The sequence below is a fragment of the Spermophilus citellus genome (genome assembly GCF_964194105.1).
Source record: "Spermophilus citellus genome assembly, chromosome: 2".
In the NCBI taxonomy this organism is placed as follows: Eukaryota; Metazoa; Chordata; class Mammalia; order Rodentia; family Sciuridae; genus Spermophilus; species Spermophilus citellus.
The window spans coordinates 211,851,442-211,875,246 of NC_138183.1; the positions used below are offsets into that span (position 1 = coordinate 211,851,442).

Below are 23,805 nucleotides of genomic sequence, written 5' to 3' on the forward strand. Positions count from 1 at the left end.
GGCCAGGGCATCTTGGCGCCAGCCTGGCTCTCTGGTTCTGCTGACACTGTGCTAGTTGGAGTGGGTCTCCCTTCTCTGGTCACATGTGTGCATGAGGAGAGGTAGTTTAGGAGGACGGGGGAGGGTAGTGTTTGCCATTGTCCAAATTTGTCCTTGATGCAATTTCCCTATGCACAGGTGCCCAGAAATATTGGTGACCTTTAGTTACCCAATGTCCTCTACTGCTGCCTGCCTCCTCCCCTCTCCATTACAGACCTGCTGCCTGCTCCAAATGATCCAGATTTCCCTTCAAGTATCTCCTTCTTCTGGAACTTTAGGCTTAGTTGAACAGCTGGGAGGAATAGGAATAGATTGGCTGATTCATACTTTAGACATAAAGCCCTGTCAGATTAACATGTCACACTACTCCAGGGGTATTTGCATTTTAACAGGCAATGCCCTAACCCTGAAGTAGAAAGGAAAGCCTTGGATGGTGGTGAATATACCATTGGTAGAACACATTTGTGGGAATGTGATATAGGACACTCAAGTCTCATAGGTGTTGGGTGAATCAATGATATTTCAAACTAGGGTTTCATGGATTTTGTTTTTTTTTTTGTGGTGCTGGGGATTGAATCTAGAGTCTTGTGCATACTAAGCATGAACTCTACCACTGAGCCTCAAACTAAGGATTTCTTCCCCTGCCTGCATGGTACTAGGGATTGAACCCAGGGGCACTCTACCACTGAGATACGTCTCCAGTCCTTTTTCTATTTTATTTTGAGACAAGGTTTCACTAAATTGCCAAAGCTGGCTTGGAACTTATGATCCTCCTATCTCAGCCTCCCAAGAATCTAGAATTATAGGTGTATGCTACATGCCCAGCCAAACTAGGGTTCTACGAGATCCCTGGTGGAGAATAGGAAGGAATAAGGAGAGGAAGAAGGCTCAATGACCCTAATTTCAAGTGCAGTAACTTAAGATTTTTTTTTTTCTTTTAAGGAAGGATTCTGCTGTAAAATATTTGAAACTGGATGATGAGTCCCTTCTAGCTTTAATAGTGGGACCTCTGGGCACTAAAGAGGCAAAGTCCTGATCCTTTCAAACCTCAGAGTGCTGAACACAGACCTACTGTGTGTGAAGAAATGGGATTGAGCAGGATGCAGAAAAGGATGAAGTCTTCAAGACTTGCCCTATGCCTGAGGGGAGTGGGAGAGTGCAGTGTGGCAGTGGAGGAGAGGAAGGCAAGTCAAGGCCCAGTCAAAAGGAGGTTGGTCACTCCTTTGTGGATGGTTTTGGAGCTTGGTTCATCTTACACTTGAATCCATATTCTAGGCCCCTATTGTACTCCACTCTCAGGAGTAGTAAAGGGTAAGCTCAGTGAGTTTATTGTCCTGTCCCTTCACAGATGTTTACATTGACATACGCCAGAGAGCAGATTGGGCTTTGTACACTGGGGCCATGCAGAGAAACGCCAAGAAGCCCCATGTTACAATAGCCTCCAGATGCCTGGGCCGGGCTGTAGCTCACATCAGGTGCTTTGATTTCTTCTGTAGGTTCTCAGTGATGGATGTTAGAATTGACTTGTCATCCTTGTCTGAAAGGTCAAAGCAAATATTTGTTAGTGTTAATGATACTAGGGGCCAGGGAAACTACAAACTGCTGGGCTTAGTTACTATGTTACTACATAGGAACTGGGAACTGGACCTTGGGACCCTCAATCTGGGGTTGGCTAAGCAGGGCAGGGATCAAGAGCTGTCCCTTTTTTTTGGCACCAGGAATTGAACCTAGAGGGCTTAATCCCAGCCCTTTTTATATTTTATTTTGAGATGGGGTCTTGCTAAGTTGCTTAGGGCCTCACTAAATGCCTGCGGCTGGCTTTAAATTTGTGATCCTTCTGCCTCAGCCTCCCCAGTTACTAAGAATACAGGTGTTTGTCACTGTGCCAAGCAAGAGCTGCCATTTTCTGGGGGACGGGTACTGGGTACAGGGGCACTCAACTACTGAACTACATCCCCAACCCTATTTTGTATTTTATTTAGAGATAGGGTCTCACTGAGTTGCTCAGAGCCTTGCTGTTGCCGAGGCTGGCTTTGAACTCGTGATCTTCCTGCCTCAGCCTCCCTAGCTGATGGGATTATAGGCATGTACCACTGCCTGGCAAGAGTTACCATTTTTTTCAACACTGAATATTTAACCATGCATTGTGCCAGGCATTGCCATGTACTATTTCATTGAAGCCCCACAGCCTTATGAAATATGTGAGATAAAAGAATCCAGAAGTTTGCTACGGTTATGTGGTTGGTCAGTGGTGGCATCAGGGTCCTGGGTTTGTGTACTTAGAATCAGAGTTAAATCATCAGGGATCTCTCTATCTGTGAAATCAAAGCTGTATAGCTCCCACAGTGCCTGCCCTGGCCTAGTTCTGTGCAGTTTAGCAGCCACTCCAGAGGCATCATTATCTCAGTGCCACTGAACTGAGCACTTGAGAGACAGAGCCAAAGGACATGGTTCTTTCCCCAAGGAAAGGCATCTATAACTGGATGGAAAGAGGTCTGTAACCATGGAGACCACAGCAATTGAGCACCACTCACCTCTGAGAGTTGATAGAGTGACAGAGGATGAGGATAGAGAGAGGAGGGGCAGTGGGAGAGACTTGTTGGTTAGGGACTTTATTTTGAGGATCGGGAAAGTTAGGGGGGTATTTAAGCAAGAGGAAGCAAAGAGGTTAGTTTTTTGGGGTTCATTGCTGGCTATGTAGCTATGTGTGGGAAGGAATGAAACATTTCCCTCTATGTGCACACATATGAGCAGAAATAAGACATGCATATGCAAGAGGGAGGGGAGCATTCAGTCCCCCTGCTGTTTGTGCCTTCCATTTGTCCTTGCCCTAGACCAATAGTTTTCAATCTTGTTTGCACATCAGAATCACTTGCAAAATCTTGTAAACATACAGAGTCCTTCCTGAACCTTGCTAGAGTGATTGTGGTTGATGAGTCTGGTGACCATCTTTTCTAAAGGTGGTCTAGGATTACCAAAGGTTGCAAACCACAGCTTACTAAAGGATCACAAACTTACATCTGCAGGGTCCAGGAACATAACAAATGATATTGAGAGGATCCAAGAGTGGTAAGAACCCTGAAAATATTTGCACCATTAGATGGCAGTTAGAATAAATAAAAAATGGTGCTAGCCAAATGAAGAGAGTTGATTAATGGCCCCCAAACTGAAATAACTGCTTGGCACCCCTTCCCCTGACAGGATGGACTCTTCGGGGCCTTACCATACACGGTAAGTGTGCAGCTGCTGCGGTCCTTGCCAAGTTCATTCTCCACCAGCACGCTGTACTCCCCACTGTCCTTTAGTGTGCAGGTGGGAATGACAAGGGTGCATACTCCACTCGTGGAGTTGTACCAGAACTTGGAGTTGGCCGTGATGTTGACATCGCCCTTGTAGAGGGTCACTGTGGGCCGTGGGTTCCCAAGGAAGGCGCAGGTCATGGTGCAATCCTGGCCTCGGAGCACCATGTGTGGCTTGAGCAGAGTCAGGAAACGAGGTGCGTGGCGCCAGTCCTTCTGCTGGTATGGCTTCAGCTTGGTGTCCAGGTTTTCAACTGTGCAGGAGGGATGGGATGGATGCCTTTGAGTGGCTCCCTAGCTGCCATCCCTGTCTTAGAGCTTGGAAGGCACCTGGAGACCCAGCCTACGTGAAACCCCAAGGACTTGGACCACATTCTCAGACACCATCAACTCTGGAAGCCCTGATGTTACACTGGTTCCTAAAGGCTCTACCACACTACCCCTCCCTCCCCCAAGCCATTCTAGGGTTCTTTGACCTAAGCAGGTTCACAGGTTTTTATACTCTCCCAGACCCCAGGAGCTTAGATGTCTTTCCAGTGCCAACTCCTCAGACCTAGGTATTCAAGCTGTTATCCTGGCCTCCAACTCCCTCCAAACTTCCCCTCTGTCATTTTAGCTTCCATTGGCTAGTATTCTCTGTTCTGTCCCATTTAGTCCCTCATTTTCATTTTTTTTTCTGTTATCTCCACCCTAAATTTCTTCTCTTCATTCCTGCTCAGACTTCATTCCTGCTCCTCATAGTCAGTCCCCAGCCCTCACTCCTATAAGCCCCTCTTCAGAGCAGACTGAGAGTCTCTGCTCTAATCCCCTCTCTACCCAACCCTATCCCTCTGCCATCATCCCCGCCTCAAAAATAGGGTATCTACCCATCTCCATGTTTGTATCATCCCTCAAAATGCCCCTAAGATATCTTCTCTAATAAATACCCCTAACATTGACTTTCCTCAGTGTCCCAGATATTAACTCTTCCATCTCAATGGATCTCTGATTTTGTTTATATGTTTATGGATACTGGAGATTTAACCCAGGGATGCTTTACCATCGACCTACATCTCCAACTCTTTTATTTTTTTATTTTGAGACAGGTCCTCAATAAGTCGCTGATGATAGCTTTGAATTTGCCATCCTCCTGTCTCAGCCTCCCTAGCCTCTGGGGTTACAGGTGTGTGCCAGGGTTCTCCGATTTTTATCTCAACTCTTGCATACCCCTTTGTGACCTTTATGTCATCCCCACCATCAGGGCTCCCAGATGTAATGCAAACCTCAAGCTCCTACTTACTGTGGTCCTTATTGACGAGCCAGGTATCCTTGGAGTCCAGTGGATCACTGTCACCAATTTCATTCCTGGCTACCACTCTGAAATAGTACTTTCTGCCTGGGAGCAGCCCTGTCACTGTGTATTTGTTGCTGAAGACACGCTCAGCTGCCGTGAACCATGTGGGACTGCTGGCATCCCGCTTCATGATGACATAGTGCGCATCACCATCTTCCTGCACGTCAGGGCTGTGGTTCCAGGTCAGAGTCACTGTGTTGGGGACCTCCTCAAACAGTTGTAGGTTTGTAGGAGGCCGGGGGAAATCTGGAACAATTGGAAAGTCTATCAGCTACCTGGGAGCTGAAGTATTATGTCCCTATCCTACCTACTTGCCCAGCCCACTGGGAAAAAGGATGAGGCACTTCTCTTCTTTGATTCATAGGCAGCAGATGTCTTGGAGCTAGACAAGCCTCATTCTGAAGTGTTACTCTGACATTTAGTAGCCCTGTGACCTTGGGCAAGTTATTCTTTGAGACCTATTTCCTTATTTGCACTATGAAGAATAACAATGACTACTTGCTTCATAGGAATAATGGATACACTGCATGGTATGGAGTTACTACTACTTCAATAAAAGTTTATCTTTTCTTTTTTTGGAGGCTTAGAGCTTTATTATAAAGCTTCCTAAGATGTCACTCCAGTTATTCATGGATTCATCTCTCTTTATCCTTCCTGCCCCTCTCCCATTCTCTAGTCTCTCTGCTGACCATATTCTCATGTCCCAAAGCTCACCAAATAAGACTGAAGAAACTGAAACAATGGCTTGGTCCTGGTTGAATATCAACCAGAGGGGCATCGGGCCTTTGAGAACCAGAGGGGAATCAAACCTCATCACTAGGCAAAGGTGATAAAGCCTTTGTAGTGTCAAAGAAAGCTTCCTTAACCTAAGGCCCACTTTCCAGCGGGAGGAGCTTAAACAGCAGTAAGCTATATTTGGAATATGCAGGGATACCTCCTGGGGCCTTCTGCCTGCTGTCCATACCTGTCACATGCACGTGAATGTCATAGTGTGCCTCTCCAAATTCATTCTGGAGCAAGATTCGATACACCCCTGAGTCAGAGCGCTTGGTGCTATTGATGAGGAATTGGGAATGGTTTTTGCCTTTGGTGATTGTTTCCCGGCCCTTTGTAGTGATACCATCTTTCTTCCAGATCACATCGGGTGGTGGTGAGCCCTGGGTGGTGACAGGAGGTGGTACCATCAATCACCCAGATGGTATTTGGGAGAAGGCCCTCTCAAGAAGTCTCCTGCCAGTCTAGTGCCAGGAATTGGGCAAGAGGGAACAGAGTCAGAGGCAGAGACTATGATGTCTACAATAGTCATCTTGGTTATGTGGAGGGTATATGGTGGCCAGGGTCAGCAACAACTCACAGAGAAGGCTGCATGGATGCAGAGAGCTGTCCCAGCACGAACCACCATGTGACTCTTCAGCCGTGCACTGAGGTCAAACTTTGGGGCAGCTGAGATGGAAGAGAAAGAAGTAAGGGCATGGACCTCTTTCCAGAAGATTCAGTTTAAGACTTCCCTCCAAAGCCTTTCCCAACCTCTGCTATTTCCTGGGCCCATTAAAGGATATCAGATCTATAGATGCCCAGCAACACTGTGAAGCATTTATTTGTTTCCTGTCAGTCTCCCTCTACTACTATGTAGGATCCTAGAAGGCAGGTCTTGTGTCTTGTTTATTTCTATATCCCTGACACTGCCCTTGGCTCACAGTGGATACCATTTGGCACACAATGAGTGCTTATGTTTTTCAGCTGGGGAGCTTCTGGGGTTACTTCTAACTCTGTCCAGGTACAAGGCACAAGTGAGAAATGAATTTTTTTTTCTCGAGATGCTGAGGATTGAATTCATAGCCTCATGCATGCTAGGCAAGTGCTCTACCACTGAGCTATAGCTATAGCCCTGGATTACTTTTCCTTGTTCTTCTCTTTTTGTTTCTGAGATGGGGTCTTGTATGTTGTCCAAGTTGCTCTGAAATTCCTGGGCTCAAGTGATCCTCCTACCTTAGCCTCCTGAGTAGCTGGGGCTACTTTGGATAACTCTGTCTTGATATAGCACCACCCAATTTCCCCCTGTGGGATGAGACCCTTGAGAGGAAGGTTTGAAGCTAGAATGATAGGCCTGAACCCTCAGCCCTCTCTGTCCTTACCTGGTGGTGGCATGGCACGAACCCCTTCATCTAGCTCCACAGGCTCCCCAACCCCAGCTTCATTCACAGCCCGGATGCGGAAGAAGTACTTCTGCCTCTCAGTCAGGCCCCCCACTGTGTAGCAGGTGCCTGAGATGGGGATTTTTGTGCACTTGGACCACTCCTTGCTGTCTTCAGCCCGCATCTCAAGGATATAGCCAGAGGGTGGGTCTCCTTCTATAGGCTCCTGCCAGCCCAGGGAAATACTCGAGTTGGATGAATCAGACACATGCAGTCCCTGCACCAAGCCTGGGGGTTCTGGATAGGACAGACATCCAGTCAGTCCCCAACTGATCCCACTCACCCTCTCATTCATCTCCCCAACACCCTCACTCAATCTCAACAATACCTTTACTACCTCATCTGACCATGCCTACTTCCCACCCTCAATATTCCTGGGCCCTAACTTGTACCACTTCTACTACCGACTCCTATAGCTCACATCCTCAAAACTTAACCTTTCACACCCAACAACCTCCAAATTCAATTCTTTTACCAATTCAATAATTTCATCCTTAAAGTTAATATTTAACATTCCTCACACAATTTCACATAACCCATACATTCAAGCCTACATTCAAAACGCCAACTTTTAACCATTTCTACTATATCCATTTATAGGGAGTACCATGACCTCATCTTTTAAACTCATCCTCCCAATCATCTCCCCAACACCCTCACTCAATCCTCAACATACCTTTACTACCTCACCTGACCAGAAATGTTTAAAGCTTGATAATACCTTTTCCCACACTGACTCCTCACTATTCCTGATGCTCAATCTTTATTTTCTTTCCTTTTTTTTTGGTACTTGGTATTAAATTCAGGGATGCTGTACCACTGAACCACATCCCAGCTCTTTTTTTAAAAAAAATTTAAATATTTTATTGAACTTAAATAATTGAATATCCAGCCATTTCCCCCAGCCCTTTTAAAAACTTTTTATTTTGAGATAGGGTTTTGCTAGGTTCTCTAGGGCTTCAGTAAGTTGCTGAGGCTGGCCTTGAACTTTTGATCCTCCTTCCTGAGCCTCCCAAGTCACTAGGATTACAGGCAGGCGTGCACCACTGTGCCCAGCTGGCTTTATTTTGTGTGTGAATCCTGTCCCTCCACAAGCCTGGAAGTTTCTAATGAATGGAGCCTGTATGATCTCTTCTATCAGACTTTTCCAGGGAAGAAATTCTCTCTGTGCTTTATGAGCTAATTCCATTATGTGTTGAGGCCTGGCAGCCCCATACTCACTAACAGGATCCTTGGCTACCACTGAACTGGATGGCATACTGGGCTGTCCAGGGCCTGCCTTATTCACAGCTATAACTCGGAATTCATATTCTGTGTCCTCCAGGAGACCATCCACGGTATACTTGGTACCTGAAATGGGGAGACGAAGGGTTTATGAGTCTAGGAGCATCCATGGAGTGAGAGGTCAAAAAGTGAGATATCTTAGAAGAGGAGGTCATGAGATGCTGTTAAAATACTCAAAAGAGTAGGGGAAAGCAGAAATTCAGAGTAGCAACGGGTCCCCTCAGCAAGATTTCCTTTGGTCCCTCTTGAGCTTCTGCTCCTAGGACCTTACCCTGTACGGGGTCCTTGTTGACTGGTACCCACAAGTTACTGCCTTTCTTTCTTCGCTCCACAATATAGCCAAGCACTGGGGCTCCCCCATCCTGTGTAGGGGCATTCCATGTGATGGTCACAGTTTCTTTGGTCACATCAGTCACTTGAGGCTGGGAGGCAAAACCTGGGGGTTCTGTGGAGCCATGGAGAGGGCAAAGGTTAGGAGAGGGGAGCACATAGACTGTTGTTCCCCCATGTTGACCTCTTTCCCCTAATAAAACCTGATTGATACTTAACTTTGGTTGTACTTTATCATCAAGTGGGGTATAAAAGGAAATCACCATTGACAACTCATGAGCTTCTGGGGTTACTTCTAACTCCAGAAGTAACCCTATCCTATCTAGAAGTCCTGTCTAGAAGTAGGACCCAGTAATGTCTGGGTCCTACTTCTAGATATTCTAATTTAATTGGGCTGGGGTAGAGTGCAGGCATTAGCATTTTTTAAAAACCCTATGTGATTCTAATATACAGCCAAGAATAATGATCACTGACTTAAACATTCCAATCACGTGACCCCCTGGTTGCTACAGTTCTCATTCTACTGTCTTGACACACTGAGACCTGGAAATCAGTTGGGAGGGGTGTAACAAGTAATTAATTAGCAGTCATAATTAAAATGCCCATATTGTCAAGGGTTTTCTTTGGGAAAAATATGAAGAGAAATTTCAAAATTATCCCTAAAGTGACATTATGTTCCCTGGGATTCTAGGATGGTATCTAGAATAGTAAAAAAGCGAAGTTAGTTTTCTGGAATTGTGCATATCTAGGTATACCCAAGGGGATATGCTGCATATGTGATCTGATGGGAAAAAGTTTGGAATTCCTGCCCGAAATTATGTTCTATTCTTCCTCTACAGTCAATCTGTTTCACAGGTCAGTTAGATGATCCTGTGGAATTCCCCAGTGTTCCTCACTGGCTGAAGGACCCCAGCCTGACCCCTGGCTGAGCCCCTGAGTACCAGGCAATCTCACTGACCTATGGGATTTCCTGCAAATACTTCGTCAGTCTCCAGGGGGTCACTCACACCCTCTGAATTGACTGCCAGGATACGGAACTGGTAGGCTTTTCCCTCTTCCACCTTGTTGGTGGAGAAGTTGGTGACTTTGCCATCCACCTCGCCTATCTTAATCCAGGATTTCTTGCCAACTGCCCTCCGTTCCACTATGAACTGTGTCACAGGTCGTCCTCCGTTGTCCTTAGGGGCCTTCCACTTCATGTGCACACAATTACCCGAGAGCTCCAGGAACTCCACTCGGCCCTGTGGAGGCTTGGGGCGGTCTGAGGACAGAGAACAGCTTCACAATAGGGCTTTGAAGCAAAGGATCAAAAGAGGCTCCTCCCACTCACCAGATGTCTGGCCAGCTTGAGGCATAAATGGATTCTGAGCTTTCTGGATCTCTTGCTTTTCCCTGTGTCCATTAGCCTTCCTCCTAAGACTTGCCGAAAGAATTTGATCCTTGCCCTCTGAACCTCCTGCCTGGATAGAAATGGGTGCATTTCTGCACCTCCTGGGAACTCTTGCTTTAGCTGGTCCTCTGGTATCTTTCTAGACAAGTTCTCTCCCTCTTTTTAGCTTCCAGAACACCAGTGATTTCTGGCATCACATTCTACCCTATAATTACTTGTTTATCCCTTTTGGGTTGAGGTACTGCTGGGGATACTTCATCTCTTTATCTTCTGAATTGAATTAAAACCCAAACCTTTCTACCCCACAGTGGTGGAATTGCAGGCAGGGGAGGTGGTGATAGTGTGTGCATATATTGGAGGTTGAATATAAGTTCATTAAGGCCAGCTCCTCATCTCATTCTTTATCCCAATGTTCAGACCAATCCCAAATCCCAATCCCATCCCCATCCAGATTTCCCATTTTATTTATTTCCCTACCCTTTCACCTCCACCTCACTCCATTTCTTTTCCCACCTCACCACTTTACCCAGCGAACCTCACCTCCATTCCTAAAATCCCACCTCTCTTTCTCCTCATTTCCCCCTAAACTTCCAGCCATGTCTTTGTTATTCAGTCAAGAATAATGCTTAATAACATACTGAAAATTCTACTATGTGCTGTGCACTGGTTATACACTTTAAAACCACTAAAAATTGATAATATAGGGAGAAAAACATCACCCCGTTCCTGGTGGGAAACAGGCTTGAGAAGCCCACTTGACCAGGGTCACTTAGGAAGTTAGGAAGTGGTCCTCTGTTTGTTAGCACTCCAGCCCCATCCCTTGACCAAACAACTCTGTGGTGGTCCTCCTCACCAGCCTGCCACTTGCTCTGAGCGCTGGGCAGCCAGTGCCTCCAGACAGTCCTGCCGGGCCCTTCCCTTACCCAGCACATTGAGGTGCAGAGTGGCTGTGGCTGTGCCGTAGTCATTCTTAAGCTTGAGCAGAACCAGGCCACTGTCTTCACGCACGCAGTTTGAGATGGTGAGCAGAGCCTGGTCTTCCCCGCGCTCCATGGACACGCGTTCCTCCTCTGTAACTTCCATGCCGTCCTTGTACCACGTCACTTTGGGCAGTGGCTTTGCCCGAAAAGGCACCTTTATGTGGGCCGTGTGGCCTACCTTCACAGTCACAGGGTGTGCAGCTAGTGCCTCCAGGATTGAGGGGTCAATGGCAGGAGGATCTGTAGAGGAGGGTAGCAGGGAAGGCTTGCCCACCAAGGATGGGGAGGGGTCAGTGGGGAGGGGTCATGAGTGCGTGGGCAGGCCAGGAGCCTTGCAACTCCTTGGACAGGACCTTACCTGCGATGAATACGGAGGCTTCACTCTCGGCGCCCTTGGCTCGGAATGTATACTTGCCCTCATGCTCCGGGCCCATGTTGGGGAAGATGAGCTTGTGCACTGCACCCTGCTTCACGATCTGCACACCCGGCAAGTCAGTGATCTAGGGGACAAGGGGTGGGAGTGAGTGAGAGCGTGGGCCAGGTAGATCTCCTTCGCCCCTTCCCTGGTTCCTGCCTCCAACCTCCTTGCCATCCTTCAGCCACACGCCTTCCACCTTCTCGTCATTCAGCACTACGCACAGTTCCGCTGGGCTCCCGGTGGCAGCGTGAACGTCAGACATCCCGCTCTTCACTGTGGCCAGGCGCTCTGGGAAGAAAGGGTCTGGACTGACTCAGGGGGAAGGAATTCATGGGAAAATGGCTGATGGTATGGTAGTGGGAGCAGTTAGAGATGAGATGTCAATCAAAATCATTTATGATGAACAGATGGGTTGGCCTTGGTCTGTAGATTGCTCCATGGTCAATGTGTGGGGTGGGGGGCTGGTGCAAGTAGGTGTTAGAGGATTTGGGGAAAGGTCAGTGTTTTGGGAAATGGCAGCCAGGAAGACTGAGAGATGGTTAATGGGGGAATTGATTAGTGGAGGATGCTTGGCTGGGACTTAGGATGTGATATTGAAGACAGAAATGATGTACATGCAGGTGATGAGTGGAGTTTGGATGTTTAGTTGTGGTTATGTTGGTCAATGGGATGCCTAGTGTCATTGGAGTTGAGGTTGGTCAGGGTCAACGAGGAATGGTTACACTTAGGGAGTCGCGGATGGTCAGGGCTGCTGGGGATGTTCAGAATCTGGAAGTAAAAGATGAAGTTAAAGAATTTGGGATAGAATCTGGGAGATGGGGGAGGATCATGGTCTAAAAAGTATGAATGTTCAAGGAATGGGGGATTTGAGATTGTTGGAATTTGGGAGATAGGGGTGATCAGAGTGGGGAGGTACAAGTTGGTCATGATCTGGTGAGGTTTGAAGTCAGTAAGGAGCAGATCAGTATCCGTTGTAAGGAAATTTCTGGGTTAGTGGGTTGGTAGTGTGGGCTGACGGGGTACCTTCCACAGTGAGGGTGGCTGTACTACAGTATTCAGTGGGATCCCCATTCTGCATGGCCACCACAGTGTACTCGCCACCGTCGCTGAGCTGTGCATCCTCAATGATCAGTTCTGCTCGCTTGCCCTCGTGGTTCATGCTATACTTGGAGCCATGTGCCAGCAGCTGCCCATCTTTCTTCCATCTCAGTGTCACATCCTTGGAATTCAGCTCACACTCGAGACATGCACGACTCTTCTCTTTCACACGTGCATTTTTGAGAGTGCTCACAAACTTTATGGGGATGCCTGTAAATAGAAAGACACACACACTTTGGCCTATTCCTAAACTCTTAGTATCCTTTTAGTGCAATTATATGCTGCTTTACCCTCTTTTTGGCCCTAGAAAATGTAAGAACTTGACACATTGAGTGTGTTTGTATGCAATACGTGACCCAAGGAACTGCATGGCAGGGAGAGTCCCAGCTCTGCCCTTACTCAGTTGTTGATTCCACACACCTCATTTACCTTGCTGAGTGTCAGTTTCCTCTTACGTAATGTGGGATAACAACTTCTACAGCACTGCAGGCAAGATCTCTGATGTTGTACCTGCCATGTCTGAACTTTCGAACCTGCTGTACTTCTCTTGGGGGTGTTTTTTTTTTTCTCTCCCCCTTCTCTGAAAGCAGAACTGCTTTTTGTTCTCCTTGTTAAGACTTGGGCATTACCTCATCATATCAATATCTGACATTGCCAGGTGGTGCCCCTTCCTTGTGCTCCCATGGCCTCTATAACTGTCTCCATCACAGCAGTGATGATTCCATGTGGCAGATCCCAGGTGTGATTCATGTGAGTAACATGTTCATTGGTGTACCCACCATCATGTACAAATCTCCAAACTAGCAATAATATTGGAATGCTACATAAATGTGCTGTATGATATGATGTTAAAGCCATAATAATTTCCATGATATCCCACCTCAAAAGACTTCAGCGTGTCTTGATCCCTAGCCCAAGAACTGCTATTTTAGTTATTTTCACACCTGCCTCCCTTACTAGACTAGGAGTTTTCAGAAAACCCTCTTCCCAGTACCTGTCACATGAATGAATGGACAGGAGGATGTATGATTGCCCTTGCAGAGGTTACTATGGCACAAAGCCCACCCCTCAGGTTCTTCCCCAACCACTCACGGTCAATAGTGAGCTGAGCCTTCTGTACCAGGTTCCCTGCTTGAACAGAGAACTCGCCACTGTCGCTGAGTCTGGCATCCTTTATCTTAAGTGTGTGGGTCAGACCATCCTCAGACACTGAGATTTCATATTTGTCATCCCTCTTCAACTCCTTCCCATTGAACTTCCACACAAAGTTGGGCTCTTTCTTTGAGAGGCGGACCTCAAACAAAGCTGTCTGGCGCTCTGTCACCTTTAGTGGCTTCAGATCTCCTAAGATCTTCAGTGGCTCATCTGCAGCAAAGAATGGGGGAGGTTGAACACAGAAGGGAACATGGATATGCAAGTGTCACTAGTGTTCTGTAGACCACCACTGGGGGGAAGCACCCTTTCTTTCATCCCACTGGTGAGCCCTTCTTCTCTGGAGTTTATTCCCAGGGTCTCCTCTCTAGTAATGTTAATAGCCATTTTTTTAAAAAAAATATATTTTAGTTGTAAATGGCTCTTTTATTTTATTTACTTATTTTATGTGATGCTGAGGATCAAACCCAGGGCCTCACACATGCTAGGCAAGTGCTCTACCACTGAGCCACAACTCCAGCCCCTAATAGCAATTTTTTAAAACCTTCTAGCCAATTTGCATATATTAGTTCATCCATTTATCACATATATTTTACCTGATTCCATGTTTTACAGTTTTATTTTTACTGAAGAAAAGAAGTCAAATAACTTTCCTCAAATCTTACATCTCATAATTAGCAGAAGCAGGGATATGACTTTCCAGTAGTCTAGCTTCAGAGTCTGTGCTCTTAACCAGTATGCTACATGTCCCACAGCACTTATTATCTCACAGTCCTCTCCCTTACAGCTTATTTTTTTTCTTCTATTAACACCCATCTTCTTGCAGCTCTTTCATGCATAATCCCACAGTTTCTCTCCAATATCCCCAAGGACCCCTCCCTGGCCATTCCTCTCCCAGACCCACGTTCATACCCAGCACTGTGAGCTGTGCACTCATCCGCTTATCACCCACAGACAGGCTGTAGACGCCGGCGTCACTCATGTTTACATTGGTAATCACCAGCATGTACTTGGTGCCCATCTGCTTCACATCATACTTGCCCAGGGAGTATTGGATCCTCAGTGGCTCAGTATCCTGCCTCATGGAACAGGTGGGAAAGCTGATGAAGGGGTTTAGGAGGAGATTTTCAGAGCTCCCCATTCCCCAAAGCCAGCTTAAGCAGGTGGATGCATTGTTCATCTCTCTAAACATTCCCAGAGGCCCCTATAATCTCTCTAGTCTCATTTATCTGGCTTGAGGGATTCAGAATCCCTGTCTCCCCATAAGGCTTAAACTCTTAATATGTATGAGTTCATTAGATGCTTTCTCCTAGAGGCACAGATCTTCAGTGACCTTATGATTATCTAATCTAGCCTTTCAGTGTAACGACAGGTAGACTGAGGCACACAGAGAGAAAAGTGACTGTCTTTGATCAAAAGCAAAGTGATGGAAGAGCTAAGAATAAAGTCCAGCTCCCTGCCTCTTTCAACTGTATAAGGGCATTCTCTTGATGGGATGGAAGAGAGGCCCTGGCTTACAGATAATGAGACGGTCTGAGAACAGAGAGGATGCAAAGAAGAAATTATATTGCTAGGGTGGACCCCCACCTTGATCCATATCATCTTGACATTGGGGTCCTTCAGCTCCAGGATGCACTCAAAGGTTACTGTGGTATCAATCTTGGTCTCTATGTCTTCCAGGGGCTTCAGTATCCGGATGGCCTGTAAGATTATTTTAATAAAATGGCAAATGTTAGAGCATCTGGAGTATGCCCAGGTGGTTTCCAAAATTCTAGAGGAGACCCCCTAAGGGACTGGGGAGAAATGAGTAGGCTCATTAAATAACTCCTTCCCCCAGGGTCATTGATCAACTAGAAGGTTTAGGAGAAGAATATTATGGGGGATGAGAAAGGAACTGCTATTTGTGAAAGTGACTTTGTATCTGGGCCTATTACACAGATTCTGTAAAGTTTTGATGCTTAATATGAGTTTGTTGAGTGAAGAAATGAATGACAACAACACAAAAACAAATAAAGGAGGAAAGTATAGTTTTCACTTTGCAGATGAGGAAATGGAAACTCAAGAGAGATACTCAAGGTCACACAGCCAATAAAGCAGTAGAGCTGGGATTTGATGCCAGATCTCTATGATTTCAAAGTTCATGCAAGCACACCAGGAAGAGGTAAAGAGAGGAGAGGTAGGAGGAAGTGACTTGAGTTCCTTTCCTGCTCTTGCAGTGGAAAGTAGGCCTCTGAGACTGTGTGTGCAGGTTGGCTTTAGCACTGGCATTGAAGCCCATGCCCTGGCTTGCAGGTTCCAGCCCCCTGCTGGGCACTGACCTCCACTTCTGCTTTCTTCTTCATCCCTTTGAGCTTCTTGAGCAGCCCCCGGAAGTCAGTGAAACCATACTCCATGCAGACCTTTTCAAAGTCTTTCTTGGGCACCTTGGACAAAATCTCCAGCATCTCTTTCTCATCTGTCACTTTCTGCTTCTTCTTGGGGGGTGGAGGAGCCCTGGAGAAAGAGGGGACCAAGCTGTACTAAGTGCCTCCCATCTGAGGACAGAGGGAGCTTTCCCAACTTTGAATCCATGAATTCTTGGAATTCAGGGACCTGTTGAGGGGCCTTTGAAGGCTCCAGCTTGGGTGGGAGAGTGTACCCTGGGCTTCCTAGTCTCACCTCTTCTTCAACATCTTCTTGAAATCTAGTTTTTCTTGACCTGAGGACAGAAAGAGGGGCAATGTCAGACAGAGGGGAGTCTAAGTCTATCTTAAGAGCAAAGGCCAGGAGGAGGGGGCTGTCTCACCCTCTGTCACCAGCAGGGACACGGTGTAGATGGCATCTGCATGGTCATTGCTTGCAATGCACTTGTAGTTGTCGGAGTCATCTGAGGTCAGTGGTTCCAGCTGGATCAGACCATTATAGGGCACAGGGAGGGAACCACAGAGTGACTTCTTATAAGATGAGGAAAGAGACTTTCTTTGGGGAGGGACTGAGTGTTGGATGGATTGAGCAGCCTCTATGATTTGGAGGTACCAAGTAATAGCTAGTATGAGGATGCCTGTTTTCCACCTGATTTTCTGGTAATAACATTCTCTATCTGCTTCTCAGATTCTGTCCCTGGGTTGAGAGCTCCTAGAAAGTGGGGACTTTCTGACTTCTAAGTTTTCAGCACCAAATGAACATTTTCTTCATGTAATACATTCATTTACTCCTTTGTATTAGTGGCTGTGCTGAACCCCAGGAAACGGTGAATAGGGTTGACTTGGTGCATGTCTGCAGGCGCTTACAGCTGGATGGGCTCTGGGAAGTCAAGGTAATCATAAGTGCTGCTGAATGAATAAGCTTATGTAAGGGGTGGCCAGTAGGGGGACTCTAGGGCAGCTTGTGTGCTTGTGGCAGGCTGAGTCCAGTTAATGCTGGGATTTGGAAGAAGAAGGAGCCAACTTCTGTCAGAGGGATTCTGTCCTTCTGGGACTTTGGGGGAGAGAGGAGATCTTTTTTTCACAAAGGGATGTGGGGCAGGACCAGAGTAATTATAGGGTTGGGAGTAATTATAGGCCTACATCTCCCAGTAATCCACCATCCCTTTCCTCCAACGGCCTGAAGCCAGAGGTTGAAGCCGAGTACCAGCTCTTGGGAAGTGACCCAGAAGCTGATGGGCCTAAGGCAGGACTTTTCTGGGTCCAAACCTCCCTATGCTCACACCTGCTCTGGCCAATTGATCCCAATCCCGGAGGTGCTACTCCTCATTCTCACTCTGCCCACTATGATTCTGCAGCTTCCTCCCACATCCACTGATTTGATCTCTCCTTTGTCTTTGGCTCTCTCACCTTCTGGCCCCATCCTTCTGACTTTGCCTTAGCTAGACATTGTTGTGTGGGTACTTTTGGTTCCCTTCTTTGACTAGCAAAACCACAGTTCCTGAGTCGGCCTCTTCCAGCCTGCCTGTGCCTTTAGGGCAACAATGTCCTGTTTTCCCACTGCCCAGTTTTTGGGTGGCCCTTGTGGCTCTCTTTTAGGTGTGAGGAAAGGCAATCCGCCCTGGGCTCCCTGCTTCCCACCTCCTTGGTAATGGACCTTGACATCAGGGCGCACCTTCAGCACGTGCTCCTTGTTAATGCTGTCGTAGAAAATCTTGGCGGACTCCTTGATGGGGATGCCACTCTCCCTCTTCCAGGAGACGTTGGGTTTGGGGTTCCCCTGCACCCGTGCTCGGAACACAGCTTTATCCCCTGTGGTGGGCACAGGACACATTTTTACCTCCGCCCACAGGCTAGACACTCTGCCTGCTCTCTCCTCTTCCTGGGGATCTGGGCCTGGCCCAGGCCAAGGGGAGGATACTACTCACTTGGCTCTGCCAATGTCTGTGTATTGGGGAACATTGGGTGGGGCGGGTGGACCTGGGGACGAAAGGGAAGCACCAGGAGATTGGGGAAAGACAGGCAGTGACACACCCTCAGGTAAGGTGATTGGGTGAGGTTTCTCCACAAACTCAGGGACGCTCTCGCCGGCAGGGATGTTGGAACTCCGGGTCACCAAACTGAAGAACTCCACTGTGCTGGAGGACTTGCTCGTCATGACTTCCTCTGTGGGAGCAGGTGAGAAGTCAGAATGGGCTCCAGATAGGGAGCTCAGTTCTGGATTGGAGAACTCATTTTTGCTTTAGGGGATGGATGGTGGAGCAGGAGAGTCAATAGCCAGCAGGTACGGGACCCACTTTCACACAGAAAGAGGGACCTCAGTGCCTCACACATGCTAGGCAAGCGTCTACTACTGAGCCACAACCCTGGCCCCACATAACAAATAAAAACCAAAACAAATAAAATAAAGGTGTTGTGTCCATCATAGAGAGAGAGAGAGACCTTAAGTAGATGGGGCATTGCTATGTCAAATTGTAGCCACTAGGAGACGCCAACTCCTTTCCACTCCTCAATGGTCAATCACCTCACTGTTCCACAGCCCTGAATCTTATTATTTTTTATTAAAAAAAGAGTATTCAGGGACTAGGGATATAGCTCAGTTGGTAGAGTGTTTGCCTCGCATGCACAAGGCCCTGGGTTCAATCCCCATCACCACACAAAAAACAAAACAAAAAGGAGTCTTCCCTGATATACATCTACAATCTCATTGACTTGGGAAGCTGAGGCAAGAGAGTTATAAGTGGAAGGCTAGCCTGGGCAATTTAGCAATGCCTCTGTTTCAGAAACAAACAACAACAACAAAAACCCACTTCTATTTTAGGATTTCCTTGTTTTCTTGGGCTTCTCTTCTGGAAGTCTTTGTACCTCACTAGCATTAAGATGGGCCAGACATTTCTGCTTGTGAGGGCTATAGCTTAGTTAAGCTTGGCTCCAGACTTTCCCCCCTGCCATTCTGTGGATTCATCATTCATTGTCTTGAAAGTAGTGATTTTCCCCAACCTTCATTCTGGGAATGGAGCTTTGGGGTCCTCTATCATTGAGATATATTCCCAACACTTTTTATTTTGAGATAAGTTCTCACTAAGTTGCCCAGGCTGGCTTTCAATTTGTGATCCTAGCCTTAGTCTCCAAGTACTGGGATAAAAGGCATGCACCACCATATCTGGTCTCAGAGTGGTGATTCTTAATTGAAGGACAGGATACAGTCCCATTTCAGCAGGGATATACATATGAATCTCATTATTTGAGTATATTCACTTTTTATTTATTTATTTTTCAGTGCTGGTAATCCAACCCGGGACCTTTGCACATGCTAAGCATATGCTCACTGAGCTATACCTCTAGCCCCCAAGAGCATATTCAATGTGGTAATATAATTTCCTATTTGGAAAACAAAAAAAAAAAAACAAAACTATTTTAGCACTATAAACAACAGAAAATCTTCTTAGCTGGTGAGTTATCAACAAATAACAATTGGGGCTGGGGATGTGGCTCAAGCGGTAGCGCGCTCGCCTGGCATGCGTGTGACCTGGGTTCGATCCTCAGCACCACATACCAACAAAGATGTTGTGTCCGCTGAGAACTAAAAAATAAATATTAAAAATTCTCTTTCTCTCTCTCTCTCTCTCTCTCTCTCTCTCTCTCTCCTCTCTCACTCTCTCTTTAAAAAAAACCCAAATAACAATTGTTCTCATTCATGGGGCATGTTCCTTGTACAAGAAACTATGGTAGGCACATATCAGAGATGATTTTATTAAATATTCACAGCATTCCACGGAAGTAGGTGCCTTTAGCATCCCCATTAATTGGAAGGATCAAGATGAGAAAACAAAACCAAACCATAATCCTATTAAGCTCTCATGGTCTTCTTTGAAATAATGACTGGAGTTCTTAAATAGCTGTGTGGAGGCTGTATCGGGCCTGAAGATGTCTTTTATTTGACCTCTGCAATATGTAGACAAAAAAGCAGCCCTATATCTGAAAACTGAAATAGTTCACATAAAAATTCAGATTGCTGTATTCTCAACACTGAACTCATTCCCACATTAACAACAGTCAGTGGGAGGTGAGATGTGGCTGTCCTTTAGATGGAGTGTCCTCTCCAGTTTACCCATCCTTTCCCCACATTTATATTCACTGCATGGACTCTGTTGGTCAGTAGTTTTCAACTCTGGCTACACATCAGAATCCCTGGAGAGCTTTATGAAAATAACTGATTTAATGGTCTGGAGTGAAACTTAGGTATTGACATTCTTTCCACCTTCTCCACCCACTAAACTAAGATTGCTCTATTATGTGACCAGAGAGGAGAACCATTGATATAAATCACTTGAATTTGCAACTTCTGGTTTAGAATTTAGACCTTGGGTCCTGGCTGTTCTACTTACTCTGCCTCATTAGCCAGGAGTGCTTGGTCTAGAATGTTTATCTGACTTTGACCTTGTGCACAGAGGACTTTGAGAGACTCTATCCTTCTGGAACCTTGAGGGAGAGGCAATGATTGTGAGGATGGCCCCTGGCCATCTTTTAATCACTTTCCACTAGAGACATTAAACTAAAACAGTCTGCAGTGCTCTGAGACCCTTTCTCAACTTTCTCTTGGATCTATCCTGGCCCAAGTCTGGTCCCCAAGGGTTAAGAACCTGGGAGCTTAGGTCACTTGTTTATGTGTTCATCCTCTCTCCACTGGTAGCCAAGTCTCCCGTTTCTTAAATGGAACAGTGTCAGCATTACTCATATGTAGATAAGGTGACTACCTTCCTATCTTTCCTCATGTTGAAATTCTACTATGGGACACACAGTCCATTAGCCTCAGGTCTCCTTAAGCAATTTAGATTTTATCAATCTTTCACACACACATCCATGTGACTGGTTTTTCTTAATCTGTTTTCTTGGATCTATGGGTGAACATCCAGCTGGGTGAAGATTTATCAAGCCCCAGATTAGAAGCACAGGTTGGAAGTGGGTTGCTATTGGTATTGCGGGCTCCTGAGAGGTCCACTAGTGGCAAGGATTGAGGCTACTCCAGGATAGGTATGGACAAATAAAGCTGCCCCTTCCCAACCCCCCTTTCTCTACTTGCCTCCCACGATCTTGGTTGTCTGGGAGAAGGTCTGTATGTGGGTGGTGGAGCTGGAGAACTCCATGGACACGTGCTCCTGCAGCATCTGCTGGTGGTGAATGGTCGTCATGGTGACAATAGACTTGAGCACTCACCTGTGAGGACCAGGGGAAGAATGAGGCCACAAAGAACATGGGAGGGAGAAGGAGAGTGATTCAGAGATGTTTGTTCATGTGTGAGTGCATGTGTGTGGGTGGGTGTATGGGCAATGGGAATGCAGAGGAAAGGGTGAGGAGAGCAGGCCTTTGCTCTCTGGCCTCTCTTTTCTTCACTCCTTATCCCTTTCTCTGATTGATTACAAGTACCAATAGGCCTGTCCCCTCACCAGGTAACCCAAAACAATTCCAAGTTCTTAGAAGGGGAAGATACAGGGCGGAGAATAAGTAAGCCAACCAAGTAGGGTCCATAGGGTGTTGAGGATACCTGTGGACATGGGCGCTTCACCAGGAGGTAATGACGCAGGACCTGAGAAGGAACTTCCTGACTAAGCCATGCTGGAACATTCCTTAGAAGGAACCTCTGGATCTTCTCTCTGGGTCCTAGGGACCCCTGGCTTTGGTGGAATGCTAAGATAGATGACCATTCATTCCCACAGCTTTGCTTTCACTTATGACACAGTAAAGACAGAGGCTTAGTTTATATTCATTATAATTTTATAACGTATATAAGTATAGTTCAACTACATTAAAAAAGAAATTAAAACATCTCCTTCCCACTCCTGGGTGCCCCATCTCCCGTGCTCCCCTGAGAGGTTACTGTATGTAGCCTTTAGGCTCCTTCATGAGAACACAGATGTATGTTCTTTTTTTTTTTTTTTTAATGCCTGGCAGTCTATTATACACACTGTTCTGCCCCCTTTCATTTTTTACTTAATATTATCTTGGAGACCTTTGCATGCCAATTCATAAAGAATTTTTTCATTCTCAACAGATCCACAGTATCTGATAAATGTATATACCTGCCTCCTTTAATCCGCATATCAATTTTAAACCCTTATTTGGTATATGAGGAAAATTATGTCTAAGAGAAATGACCTGTCCACTGTCCAAGCTTACTCAGAACAGGGTCCTAGCTGCCGCTGCTTCTTTTTTTGTTGTTGTTGGAAATTAAACCCAGGAGTGCTTAACCACTGAGCCATATCTCAGGCCTTTTTTATTTTTTGAGACAGGGTCTTGCTAAGCTGCCGAGGCTGGTTTCAAACTTGTGATCCTTCTGCCTCAGACTCCCAAGTCACTGGGATTACGGGTAAGTGCCACTGTGCCTGGCAATTCATAGCTTCTTGGCTTTCAGGCCAGTGGCCTACTAGGGAATCAAAAGCCTTCTCCTGATCTATGTGGTTTGAGACTACCCTCCTATCCCACCTCATTCAAACTTCTACCTTTGGGTTCTGAGACCACTTCCCTGTCCCCTTAGGGGCTCACAAGTTACCAGCCTGTGCCCCCTTCCAGGGGCATGAGGGAGGCCTTACCTTCTGAACTGACCAGTACCTTCCGATACTTGAGTGCTGTATCCACGGCTTGGGGTTCAGCTGTTGCCCGAGCTGTAGGGTGTCCGTCTCCTTCTTCTTTGCCCCAACAGCGGGCACTGAGGATCATCAGTTCCTTAAATACCTGGCCCCCTGGGGGGATCCCTTACTTAGACTCTTACCTCAGCGGGATGGCACACAGCTTCAGGGGTGAGAAGTTGGGGAGGGAAGCAACATGGAGGGCTGGAGGAAATGCTGGGGACCAGGTGGGAGGGAGGCAAAGGGTGGTGGTCTCTAAGTACGTTTTTTTTTCCCTTGTGGTAGGAGTTTTGCTTCTCACTGCTGCTGTGTGGACTTCTCTGAGCCGAAGTTCTCATGTCAGTGTGTATACATGTACATGCTCAGGTATATGTGCATGCATAGTCCAGCAGGGGTTGGGAGCAAAGCCACAGGTCTTTGTTTTTCTGGGATGCACTGGGGAAGTTCTAGGGTATCTGCCACTTGCACCAATCCAAGGGGCTGAACACTGCCACGTGTGGTGCATGCGCGGCCCAAGCAGAGAGGAGAGGATTTCTGTACAATTTCTGTAATCTGGGTAGAGGGGCACATCCTTTTGGAGGGAGATCTCTATTGGAGGGTAGCTGGAGAGCATGCCCCCTTCTTTGGGACCTCCATGAGAGCTACTTCAGCCACCCTGCTGTTCTTTTCCTTGTCTGTAGCATACCCTGCACATCTGGACCCACGGCCAACCCACTCAAAGTTCTAATATCTTGCAAGGCTGGTCAGAAGTCCCACCCTGCACCTCGTCCTGTCCTGGGGTGACCCCCATCTACCTTCAGTGGTGTCACAGCTACTTTTGCTCCATCTCATGGGGAAGGGGATAAGAATAGAGCAGGAGTGTCTGGGATGGCTTAGGATCAGATTCCCTGGGTCCCTTGGGAGGGGCTACTCTCGGTCCAGGCCTTACAAGGGAAATTGCTGGGCTGCAGCTGCTGTTGGGACTGGTGGGGCTACCATGGGATATATGGGCTGACAACAAGGAGGGGCCTAAGTGTGACCTGAGCGTCCCCTTTTCCCAGCCCTGACCTCTCTAGCCCATCTGTTGAACCTAGAGGCCTGCCAGACACTGGGCCTTCTCTGGAAGCATCCCACACCTGTCTTTGAGGCTCCCCATGGCCTAGGGCACCTAGTGGGATAGGGCTGAGAGTGTGTGAGAATCTTGCAGAAGGGACTTATTTTCAATTTTGGATTTGAGTCTCCACAAGGGGCACCAGTAAGCATGCGCGCCCAGCTGTGTG

At 46.9% G+C, this 23,805-nt stretch overlaps 1 protein-coding gene and 1 long non-coding RNA gene across 4 annotated transcripts; one reads left to right on the top strand and one right to left on the bottom strand.

Moving 5' to 3' along the window:
* Nucleotides 1-1,344: 1,344 nt before the first annotated feature.
* On the bottom strand, nt 1,345-22,752 carry IGSF22 (immunoglobulin superfamily member 22). Of its 3 annotated transcripts, XM_081278512.1 has the most exons (24): nt 22,511-22,752; nt 21,466-21,648; nt 21,004-21,137; nt 17,955-18,086; nt 17,596-17,732; nt 16,304-16,403; nt 16,177-16,216; nt 15,837-16,011; nt 15,106-15,219; nt 14,431-14,593; nt 13,459-13,731; nt 12,292-12,576; nt 11,432-11,556; nt 11,209-11,350; nt 10,794-11,090; nt 9,439-9,741; nt 8,422-8,595; nt 8,088-8,216; nt 6,807-7,103; nt 6,026-6,114; nt 5,636-5,828; nt 4,618-4,917; nt 3,263-3,592; nt 1,345-1,576 (listed from the first exon to the last, which is right to left on the bottom strand). In XM_081278512.1, exons 3-24 carry the CDS (start codon nt 21,110-21,112, stop codon nt 1,506-1,508), a joined length of 3,978 nt encoding a protein of 1,325 aa, XP_081134638.1. In that variant the 5' UTR covers nt 21,113-21,137; nt 21,466-21,648; nt 22,511-22,752; the 3' UTR covers nt 1,345-1,505. The 3 variants fall into 3 exon arrangements, with proteins under 3 accessions (XP_081134638.1, XP_081134636.1, XP_081134637.1); XM_081278510.1 differs by lacking the exon at nt 21,466-21,648 and having other exon boundaries at nt 22,511-22,751; XM_081278511.1 differs by lacking the exon at nt 22,511-22,752 and having other exon boundaries at nt 21,466-22,494.
* Nucleotides 18,042-23,724, top strand: LOC308640705. Its single transcript, XR_014020340.1, has 3 exons — nt 18,042-18,098; nt 22,211-22,287; nt 22,832-23,724. It is a non-coding gene; the product is annotated as an uncharacterized lncRNA (long non-coding RNA).
* The last annotated feature ends 81 nt before the right edge of the window (nt 23,725-23,805 follow it).